This window comes from Acinonyx jubatus, chromosome E4 (assembly GCF_027475565.1).
Source record: "Acinonyx jubatus isolate Ajub_Pintada_27869175 chromosome E4, VMU_Ajub_asm_v1.0, whole genome shotgun sequence".
NCBI lineage: Eukaryota > Metazoa > Chordata > Mammalia > Carnivora > Felidae > Acinonyx > Acinonyx jubatus.
In genome coordinates this window covers 18,620,546-18,633,198 of record NC_069395.1, presented here as the reverse complement: position 1 = coordinate 18,633,198, position 12,653 = coordinate 18,620,546, and the positions used below count along the sequence as shown (strand labels likewise).

The following is a 12,653-nucleotide window of genomic DNA, read 5'->3' as shown; positions in this document are numbered from 1 at the left end:
GAAAAATAAATTACCCGTGATTTTCTTTTGATTGATAATTTTTTATAGAGTCAGTCCCTTTTAAAATACCTAAGGGAAAAGAGAAGATACTTATTGTGTCTACGTCTGTAATTAGGAGAAATGAGTCATCTTCCATTGACGGGGCAAATTACCGGCAATTTTCCAATTTGCCAGATTTTCATGTATATCACATGAATAATTGAATAATGAGAATGAGCCAAATCCAGGGTAGTTAATTTTAGTTGCGTGGATTCAATGCCATCTGGACTTCTGGCTTTACTAACTTTTAATTGACCGAGTTCTTTCAGAAAAGTCCTGATACCTAATTTATAAAATAGTTATTCAAGCTCAAACCAGAATGAGTAAAGACCACTTGCTAGAATACTTGCTTAATTGCCATCTTAGTCTAACCCAAATAAATGAAATAAATGGCTGACTTTGGGTCGTAAAAGCTCATTTCGTTTCAGTGTCATCAGTATAGCAATTCCATAGCATTGTAGCCTGATTTCATGACACTTACCTTATATTTTCTTATCTCTCCCTTCTCAACATTTATTGACTATTTTATCTGTGTTACTCAGTTGTAGCCTTCTAATTAGAATGTATCAGCTTTATAAAAAGCATGGTCACCTTCAACTTAACAGCTACCCTAATCCCATCTGAAATATTTCTTTCCTTTAAATATTGTAGTTAAATTATCATCAGAATGATCATTATACCACTTAACTTATGTTTACAGAGACACCAAAATGTTAATGTTTCTACACAATTTATTTTTAATTATTCTTTGGGGATCTCCTTGCCATGATCTTCCTATTAAATTTAACAAAAATATGATTTCCATTTGCTGCTAATGCTCAAACTTGGAAAATTAAAATGTTATCTAATTAATAGTTATCATTATGGCCTCCACGAAACAATAAGGCCTCGGAATTTTCCCACACCATTTTGATTTTAAGTGTTTTTAATTTATTAATTTTAAAAGTTAAAATTTAAATTTGTAGGTATTTCAAGTTGATTCAGTAAAGAACACGGTTCTAAGTCTATACATTCAAATATATTTTATGGTCATCATAAATTTTGTGTTTTATTAAGCACAATAATATTCAGCAGATAGGAGCTAAATATCCTCTGCATTCTGAGAAAATATTTGTGTTATATTTGAAGACACACAACATATAACTATTAAAAAATATTCTTATTTAGAGGAACACTATGGCCCTGTGATTCTTGCCTATTTTTCATATTTATGGCCTGAGCAACCAACAGGAGCAAGTCTAATCTATGAGACACATGAAGAATAGTTAAAATGTGAGGAGTAAGTAACTAAGCCATGTCATAATATATACACAATTTTGATGTTGCTGTTGTAATTGGTTTCGGTTTGTGTTTTTGTCACAGACTTCATTTTTTAAACTTACAATGTGATATTTGTTTCTTTTATAAAGCAAGTTTGACAATCTCTGCCACAACTTTTCGCCATAAAAAAAAAAAAAACACTTCTGCTTATACACGTATATCACCAAAAACACTTTCAATACAGAAATATATTTACAGGAAAATGTATAGATTTACAAATCATTTCTCTAAGTGTAATGGAGAAAGATGGAGTTCAATATCAATATATCTATGCCTATATTATATGTAAGTAAATACAGATTTTATTGGAAAGTGCTTGGTTTTGTGCTCCATTTTTAATCTGGACAAATAGCATTTTCTATAGTCACATGGCCTTTCAATAAATACTTACAAAAATCCTACCCTTAAATGAACACAGAAATCTCCTTCAAGATTACCCTAATTATACTTTCACTAAATTAAATTTCCTATGTAATTACAAAAGGATGGTTTCTCCACCTGACTTTATTTCTTCACCAACCTCTTTTATACTTTCCAAAAGCTCTAAAAGAATTTTCAATGTCATATATAATTTTCTCTTTATTTTTTCTACATATCTTCAGAAAGATATATGAAATTGGTAGAAAGGATTTTTGACTCAATGTTTTTCAAGTCACCTGTATTAACTTTAGTAACTCCTTCTAATAATTTAGTGGGATTATTAACCTCTTAGCAGTGTTTTGCGCTTCCAAATGCAATTACATATTTGCTATCCATTATTAAGTAAATGAAACTAATTTTAAAATATTAGCATGGTTAGAGCAACTTGTACTTCCAAGGAAATAAATTAAATGTACGTTTCTTGATTTCTCCTACTAAGTACAACTAAAAACCTGGTTATTACACATAAAACAAACCTAAGAAGACTTTGAAAGTTGTAGAGAAGAGGGTGGTCTAGGGATGTTGAAACCCAAGCAGAGACAAAGAAGCAAAAGCAATACAATAAAGCAAAAAATAGTGTTTCCAACAGATGGTGCTGGAATAACTAGACATGCACATGCAAAAAGGTGAATGTATGGGTCGCCTGGGTGACTCAGTGGTTAAGCATCCACTTCAGCTCCCGTCATGATTTCCCAGTTTCGTGAGTTTGAGCCCCACGTTGGGCTCTGCACTGGCATCTCGGAGTTTGCTTTGGATTTTCTCTCTCTCTCCCTCTCTCTCTGCCCCTTCCCCACACATGCTGTCTGTCCCTCTCAAAATAAATAAATCAATAAACTCAAAAAAAAAAAAAAGGATATATGGCCATAAAAAGAAAGCATAATACATGTCTGTGTTGAGCCTATTGTATAATGGAAGAGGCAGATACTAATCAAGCAACCACACAAATTATTAAGTACTAGGAAGGAAAAGAACACTCAGTTATGAGTATATGTAACAATTATTTGGGGACTGGCTTGGTGTGGTAAGACTACAGTTTCTCCATGTGATATTGGTGTCTTTGAAGTTTGTATATAGTGGGTGATATTTAATACCTTTATTTTACATAAATTCCAAGCATAGAAGACAGGAAGAGCAAGTGCCTGTTAAATACTAAATTTCACATTGTAATCCATAAATTCTGAGGGTAATGTCTAGAGAAAGGTGACAATACCAGTTTATGTTTCACAAGCTTTTTGTGTGTAAAATGATATTTTGACAACTCAAGCCTGAATCAGGCTGAAAGGTTATAATTTGAGGAATAATCATTTATACTTTGTAAATTTAAGAGTATACGTTTTTTTTTTCCTGAAAGTTTTTCATAAAAGATCATATCTGGTCTCTCTTCCACATTTTGATGCAAAAGACATAAAATTAATAGCAAGTTTATTTCCCTTAATTATGTGGGAAAAACATAATATTATAAGAAGAGTTTTTTAAAATACATTTTAAAACTTATTTAAAGAAAAATAAATATTCTATTAAATTGAGTTACTATTTAAAACTAATTTTTATATGGAAAGATTTCATTCAAAATTAACTTTATATTCACTGTCTCTAAAAATTGTAATTACTCTAAAAGAGAATAACACTTCATCTTATGTTTTAAACTTAAGTTACTCAAAATGAAGCAACATATGAATTTATAGTTTATTTCAAGTTCAAATATTTAATTGGTTAGTTACTTGTCATAAATCATGATTTATGAGTGTTTGCTCCAATATTTAAGGTAGAAAAAGGATGACCATCAAGAAATTTTAATGAAGCTATTACTTAAGTGTTCAAAGACATTATCACCAAGCAGATTAATTTTCATTAGCAAATAGCTATTCTTTTGGCAATAACCTTCTTCCTGAGCATTTAACTTATTAGTCTGTTCCCGGACAAAGAAGAACCATTTGTAGATACTTGGAGTATGGTTTTATTTATAAATTATTTTGTTAATTTTACTCTTTAATTCTACTAAGGCTTATTACCTTGACCAATGTTTATATATATTTAAAGAATTAACATCTTGGAACAAAAAATCACGACTCCACAAGCATACATGTCCAAAATTTGCTAAGAGATAAACAGTGTCCCCTGCACCATTTTAAAGAGAGAGGGAGGCAAATCATAAGAGACTCATAAATACAGAGAACAAACTGAGGGCTGCTGGAGGTGTGTTGAACAGGGGGATGGGCTAAATGGGTGTTCATGTTGGCATGAGCACTGGGTATTATATGTAAGTGATGAATGACTACATTCTACTCCTGAAATCATTATTACACTACATGTTCACTAACTTGGTTTTAGATAAAATTAAAAAAAAAATTTAAAAAGTGTTACACATTTTCTTCTTTAAATCTCTACAGAGTTAGTACTATTAGACATACGTTCCTAAATGAAATGACATCAGTGAGGTTTTAAGAACTTGCCAAAATTCACAGGGCTTTGAATTCTATGAACTGAATTGATGCTGGTGGGACTTGAAACTTTAGCTTTCTGACTTCCATTTTTTGTTTTTGAAAACTAATATTGCCTCCCTAAAGTACTCAAATTATTGTGCGAAATGCAGATATTTTTACTAATTAACCAACATAAATACCCTTTGAATTATAAATATAAAAAAAGGGACATTCATATTTGTTTATTTTTTTCAGAGAGATTCAGAGTATTTTATTTTATCTCAATTGTATCTCTCTCTTGGCTTATCTACATTGTTTAATAATTACCAAATCAGTATATTATATCAATGTGATTGATGGAAAATTTTGTTAAGTTGTAACAGAAGTTAAATTGTAGTTCCAAAATTTAGAAAGAAAAGCTTTTGCCTGTTACTTAATTCCTTCTCTTCAACTTAGAGATCATTCATTGACAGCATATGTGTATATATTTTACATCAATACTTTGGCTAACATCTCTTCAAAGGAGTGGCTTAATTTAGATGTAAATAACAAATTTCTCTATTATGTATATATCTGTGTAGGCACAAACATGTAGTACCCTTATATTTCTATTAAATAAGTTTCCTTTTGGAATAATGAAATTGACTACAGTAATTGAATTATGTGGTGTCTCTTAAAATTTGGATAGAACTTTATTAAATTACAGAAAGTAACTTAAAGCTAGGTAAGGTAAAATTAATTTTAAGTCATTTCATAGCTCTGAAAATTTAACATTTTTTTAATAATTAGAAATATACATTACTAGCCACAAATCATTCTTTAAAAGATTCTCAGTAACCCCCACCTCCACTTTATGTAATTCAATGATATAAAGAGGCTACAGCTACAATTCTTGTTGCTTTCTGGACTGGGGACGATATTTTGTTGCAATCATGGTAATTTGTCTTCTTTAATCTACTATGTGTTGGCAGTTCTTGCAAAATACTACAGTCCTTAATGGTGCTTCTCAAAAATTCTGCATGTACACATTTTACATAAGTCCTATTTTTCATAGGGTTTTTTATTTCAGTATTTTATTTGCCTAGACTCGTACCAAATTCCTAGCCTCACCCAAAAGTATCTCTCAAGCTTTAAAAACTCCACTACTGGGGTGCCTGGGTGGCTCAGTCAGTTGAGCATCTGACTTAGGCTCAGGTCATGATCTTGCAGTCTGTGAGTTTAAGCCCTGTGTCAGGCTCTGGGCTGACAGCTCGCAGCTCAGAGCCTGGAGCCTGCTTTGAATTCTGTGTCTCCCTCTCTCTCTGCCCCTACCCTGCATATGCTCTGTCTCTCTCTGTCAAAAACAAATAAATATTAAAAAAAAAAACTCCACTACTGTTAATTTTTTTTAAAAGTTTTATATCAAGGGGCAGGAGGGCAAAAGAAAGTGGAATCACTCTCCTGCCAACTGTTTAGCATTCAGCTGCTTTAAAAACACTAGCTTCAGAGCTAGTCATCCGGGCTGTTAGAACATTTCCCTTTTACTGGCCAAATGGAAAACAACGTCATCTGTGGGATGTGAAAGCTTTAAGGAAAGAACATCCAAATAACCTTTTCTATATGTAACAGTTACACATAATAAAAGTATGAGGAACTAGTATTGATTGTTAGTGGCATTTTTAAAGACCAGTATGATTTTACAGATGTAATAAGGTTATTGCTACTGAAGATCAGCAAGTCAATTTACGATTCTTATGGTGAATTTGTTTGCTGGATATTAGTGTTTGGGAAATATATTTTGTTTGACTATTCTGTTGTGTATGCAAATTTAATTAAGATTGATGGAATTAAACTTATAAGCCAACAAATGTAGTATTGTGACAAGTGATATAATGATAGACTTTTAAGGCATAAACAACTTTATTTAGTGTACATTAGCAGTTAAGGATTTTTTCAGCAACTGCGTCATCTGATTTGGTCAATTTCTTTAATGCTGCTCTTCCTTTGGTACTGAACAGTGACAGAGTCTATATTTTTCAGGAACTGGATATACATGTGTAATTTGAAAGAAATTACGGTAGTTAATATATTTTAAATACACTGAGTACTTTAATGTATTCACATAGAATTTAAATACTAATAAGAAAGGTCAATGGCAATATGGCAATGATGTAATCATTATTTAAATGGAATGCGTTGATGTCATTCTTGTTTTCCAACCTTTTCACATGAGATGGGCACAGATAAAATTATAATAAATGTAGAAAAGTAAACATTACATAGACATACATAATAATAGATGCCTGCAAGTCAGACTTTTTAGCAGGCAAACATACAACTCTAATCAACTAATAGAGGCTTCTTAGAGCCAACAAAAGCATTTTCAAAGTAATGTTCTGGCTGAACTGTTTATAGCCCATTTGTGTGTTCCACAAAATAGTGCTGCTTCTAAAAGGGCTGAGTTACATTAAACTCTAATGATTGTGCCTCTTTTATTTAAAGGCTTCCAAAGGTTATGATGAGAAGATATTTATGTACTGTGAAGGCTTCAGGTAGAATGGAGCATTCACTTAGATGCCACAATGTTCTTATTTAATACAAACATAATGAATCTGGATGGAATCCTTGGATCCTTTAGGTAAAATGTTCTCATTATGAAAATCATACCCGACAGCACGTTATCAATTCAGCATTCCATTGCTTTGTTTTTCCAAAATTTAATGAATGCATAGTCTAGTTGCAACTGAGGTGAATTGTATCTTCAGGATGAAAAAACCTGCACCCATGAGTTTCCAATTTATATACAACCATTACTTCCTTATTGCCTTCTCAAGTTACCCCAAAGTCAAAACACTCTGCATTACTTATTATGTACTAGATTATATTACTAGAAAGCAAGAAAACGAACCAACTAATAACCCCATAATCTTGATAGCTTTTCATGACAAAATTTCTTTTTAATTCATGCACTTGTTCATCCCAACGAGCTGCAAGGCTGGGGTTGGGGGATGGGGATTTGAATCATCATTGTTCATTAGGGCCCCTGGCTGATGGGCCAGCATAACCATACAGGGCACACTTTGTCAGTGAAAGCAAGTCACATGGCCACACTGATTTTAAAGGACACCAGTAACTGCAATCCTATCCTGTGCCCAGGATGAAGAGACACTGAGTATTTGTATTCATATCTAGCGTTCACTACTCACAGTGTGGTACTTCACTGTCCAGAGAGAACTTCCTTTACTTATCAGCACTTCTCAGGATTATTTCAGTACTTTCCATCTGAGTTTTCACAAAAAATTTGTAGAGATTGTAAAAGTGATCGTGTGTCATTACAATACAAACGGATAATATGGAGAGTGGAAATGAGAGATCTCATGGCTCAAATCAATATTTGTGTTTTTTACACACACACACAATTACACTTTTGGATATACATAATGAAAGTATAATGTATTACTTCATCTGTATATAAAATATAAAAGAAAAAGTAGAAAAAAAGTTTTAGATGGAGCTCTTGAGATAAGAATTTGCTGTAATTACTAACAATAATGTTTTTTTTTTAATTAATTAATTTAATTAGTTAGTGGGTTGTTTAATTTGTGTTAGTATTAGTCTTCATTGGGTGATATCTTCAAAGAGTCTGTCCTTTACTTTTGGTTGTAGTGTGACAGAATAATCAGAAGGGATGGCAAAGTGTTTTGTCCATCTGAAATGTTAGAATATTCATGTCCATTTTATCTTGCTTAATAATATAATCTTTGAGCCTTTAAGGTAACAGTTTTTCATCTATAAGCCTAGCAAGATTTCTGGTAATAATAACAATAGTGAACAATTAATGCTTTTTTTTATTTGGTGCTAGAAATTGATTTCAGGAAATGACATGTTTGTTTTAGATCTTTCATGTTTTATTTATTTATTTATTTATTTATTTATTTACTTTTTTTATTTGGGGTTTTTGGGTCAAATTTAATAGGAAGAAACAGGAGAAAGTAGTAAATCAAGTCAGAATAGATCATGGGATTTGATTTGAATATTCATTAGCTGCTAAAGATAAGAAAGACTAGAATTGTGCTCTTCAAATATGTATTTACGCATAGTCATCTAGCCCGAAATACTCAATGATTTAAAAAGAGTGTATATGGTATGTAAAATACCACAATTGAATCAATCTTCTTAGTTATTCAAAGTCCAATTAATTCACTTAGCAGCTCAGATATTAGTCTATGAATGCATGCATATGAGTTTATAAATTTATCACTTTAAACCATTGAAAAAGATATGCCAAAATTCTAGGTTCATGTCACTCTCTTGACAAGATCGTAACGTTTTTTCAGCAAATAAAAAAAAAAAATAAATGTTCAAGGGTAAGTCTATAAAGTTTGGAACTGAACAACTATTATTTACATCTTGGTTTAATAAATTACTTCTTAGAAGTATTATATGATTATATAGTTTGAGATATATCACAAAATATTAAATGTAAATATTTTATTTTTAATTTTTTTAAATTTATTTATATATTTAGAGAGAGAGAGAGAGAGAGGTAATCAGTGGGGAGGGCAGAGAGAGAGAGGAAGAGAGAAAATCTCAAGCAGGGTCCCCACTATTAGTGCAGAGCCCAATGGGGACTTGATTTCAGGAACCCTGAGATCATGACCTGAGCTGAAATCAAGAGTCAGATGTTTAACCGATTGAACCACCAGTTGCCCCAAAACTTAAATATTTTATTTTAAATGCTCTTCTTCACCATTTTGAATATACACTTATATATGTAACATATATAATATATATGATACATATATAATATTACATATGATACATATATAATACATATATAATATTATATATGATACATCATATATGATACATCATATATGATACATATATAATATTATATATGATACATATATAATATTATATATGATACATATATAATATTATATATGATATAATATTATATATGTATCATATATAATATTATATATACATATGTGTATGTATAATACACAGGTACAATTTAGGTAATTTTTTATAAAAAGAAAAGACATAAAATTGTTAATATCAACCCAGGTTTTGGGAAAAAAAGACATTCTTACTCTCTTCTGAAGAAACATTAACTAATAAATCCAGCATAGTGTCACTAAAAATCCTGTATTTACTGAAAACAGAACACTGACAAAATTTTGGAGACAATATACTAAATTACCTAATAGTTTTCTTCAATGTAGCGGCTTTAGTGTTGTTTGTTAATGCAAACTCTGGATCCCACTTCAGTCCTAATGGATCAGAAAATTCTGGGGTAGAGTTTCTATGTGACTCTACTAGGTGCTGAAATTTGAGAACCACTGGTAGAACAAAACTGTTTAGATCAGCTGATTTATAGAGGAGACAGCAAGAGTTTCTGAAGGAAAGAAACACTAAATTGACTTACTCTAAGGCCGAGTCTTCCCTAGATTCCTTAGTGAATCTTATCTTCTAATTAATCTCCAAAAGACTGGGTGGATTGTTGGGCTGACAAATGTGTGTCACACAAGCAAAATATTCATAGTTAGAGACTCTGTCAGAGAGATGCCTCTTTGTTCTGCAAGTATTTACTCTTCTTTATTCTGTGTAAATCTCTTCCCCGCTTCCCCGCCTCTAGCAACCTTTTTTTTTCTCCCCTCAGAGACTGCCTAAATATTAAATATCACCTCTCCAAAAGTTGCCATCCTGGTCACTTAAAACAAAATAGGGCCTCACTGCCCACAGCCAGATGGCTCATCACAGCAGGCTGTCTCTGGTAGCTCTCAGCACTTACAGTCCTCTAACATGTGTTTAAAATTTAATTTAATGTCTTTTATTTATTATTTATTTATTTATTTATTTATTTATTTATTTATTTATTTAACATTTATTTATTTTGAGAGCTAGAGAAGGAGCAGCAGGGGTGAGGAGAGAGAGGGAGACAGAGAGAATCCCAGGCAGGCTCCACACTGTCAGTGAGGAACCCAATGTAGGGCTTGAACTCACAAATTATGAGCTGATGACCTGAGCCTAAATCAAGGGTTGGACCCTTAACCAACTGAGCTACCCAGGTGACCCAGTTTTATTTATTTTTCAAACTTTCTCTAGAATGTGAATTCCATTTGGACATGGACAGTATTGGTCTGCTTTACTGATGTATCCTTATCATGCACTGTTTGTTGGTGCACTACAGGCATTTTGTGGGGAAAAATATAAATAAATATAGGACATCTTTAAACAATATTACTTAATATTTTATTTGCCAAATAGTAATTGAGTTAAACAACACGCCTAGTAGTATTAAGCCTGGTTGAAGGAATTCTTTCCTGTGGAAGGTATTTGAGATTTTTATCAGACCAACTCAGAATAATTCTGTACAGTTATCAGGAGATGCAGTTCACCATAGTTCTTTTCTGAAGTGTTATTAGTTTGATTTTAACTCAATATAAATGTATAAATCTTTGTTTAAATGTATAAATCATTTATAACCATATTTTCCATTTCCCTAATTTGGCCAAATCCACCTCTAGATGTCATTTGCATCTAGAGAAATTGCTAATCAAGTTGAATTTAGGTTTCAAAATAGGTTGTAAACAATAATTATTGTAAAAATATTTCTCTTTTGGTTATGCTTTTAAAATTCTTCCACAGCGCCATAATATTCTCGAAGTGTTTTACAGGGTCCCATGCTAAAGTGAATAAAGAAAGGAATCATTAGAGTTATGAAAATAAATTCATTCTCTTTTTTCAATTTCCCTCAAAAATAATAAAATATTACCTTAGTGTTTTTTAATGGCTCTACATTCATATTCTATGCGTAATGAAATCATTTTTATGAGTACGTCTTTCCTTGGGAAAAAACGAATCAGGGAAAGCTGTTTCTTTTACGTGACTTATTTTTCCTTTATGTGATTTGGTTTTCAGAATATTCACTCGAGTTACATAAATTATAAATGTTGCTTCTCCTACTCATAGCACATGACATATTATTACAGGCGAGACTCATTGTAATGTGGTGACCCCAGCTAAACTACCAAGTGAACTTTTCAAATGAAAACATTCAGGTAGATTGTGTATTTATGAATAAAAATAAATTTGCTTTTCAGGGAGTTTGGCCGCTGGAAAGTAAATAACCTTGCAGTCGAGAGGAGAAATTTCCTTGGCTCTCCTCTGCCTCTTGCTCCTGAATTCTTCCGCAACATAAGACTTTTGGGACGCCGACCTACCCTGCAGCAAATCACAGAAAACCTTATCAAGAAATATGGGACACATTTCTTGCTGTCTGCTACTCTGGGAGGTACGACTCTTTGAAATATTTGCGCCTATGTATGCTTGTGTATAAAACTGTATAAACCAAGTAAATATGTGCTGATTAATTCAGATAGCTGCACTTTGAATAATTCTAGAATTCATTCACTAATTTGTTCAATATGTTTACTGAGTTATTACTAAATGCCTTTTATGGTGTTCCCAATGGTGAGGCAGATGGTTATTACCTAGTTCTTACCTGAAGGCAGCCTACAATATAATAACATGCATTAAATATAGTCTTAGTTATTACACTTTAAAATGCAAGGTGATGTGACAAATTTTATTTAAAAAATGAATAACAAACAGCCCAGTCACAAGTGGAAGTCATCACTTCAGGTTGCAGAGAGCAGGAAAATTTCCCTGGAGTAAACCTTAAAGATCTAAAATTATATTTGTAGCACTATTTTAGTATTTGGATTGTGGTGGATATATGATATGAAAAGACTGATCAATAAATGTCAATTATGATGTACAATGTAAAAGTAGGGATTAATAAAGTCACCTCTTCAATTTATAAATGTTTAAAAATTAAGAAAACAGTGGTTTTAACATCATTAAATATGTTTATTTATCATAGTGATGTATAATTCAGCATTTTGAATACACTGAAAGGATATTTGGGGAGGTAACATGTAATAGGGAAAATACAATTTTCCTAAAACTTAAAAGTATCCCAGAATTCCATGTATTTCATTTCTTGCAGGACTTTAAATAATGTCCAGCCATTTTATTTAGAAATAGATGTTACTTTTTCCTATAATGAAGAGCACTGAATATTATTGGGTAGGAAAGCCATGGAAACAGTGATTTCCTGCTTCCTTGTCAGTTCCCCAGTAAGTTTACTAAATACGGGCAAACTGATTCCCACCAATGGGGAGGTGGTGTGAAAGGCCACTTAAGTTCTTCAGTTTTCCTATCTTAGAAAATGAGTCATTTCTTTCCTTTACCTGCCAGTCCAGTCTGTCAGTAAGTCGTGCCAGTATTTCCCCCCCAAATATATCCCATGTCAAACCTTTCTGACTTTTACTTGAACATCCCTAGACCAAGTCATCATGTTTCTCCCAGAATACACCTAAGGTCATACTCCACACAGATCCTTATAAAACTTGAATCAGGTCAAATAATTCCCTGTGTCAATTAAAGCCTATAACTAGC

At 32.2% G+C, this 12,653-nt stretch overlaps 1 protein-coding gene across 3 annotated transcripts in view; it reads left to right on the top strand.

Moving 5' to 3' along the window:
- The window catches only part of BRINP3 (BMP/retinoic acid inducible neural specific 3), a 412,309-nt gene that overhangs the window by 186,858 nt on the left and 212,798 nt on the right, over positions 1-12,653 (top strand). For all 3 annotated transcript variants that reach the window (XM_027074960.2, XM_027074958.2, XM_027074959.2), the window contains exon 3: positions 11,294-11,484. In XM_027074960.2, the coding sequence (XP_026930761.1) occupies positions 11,294-11,484 (191 nt within the window). The remainder of the gene's footprint in view (positions 1-11,293; positions 11,485-12,653) is intronic.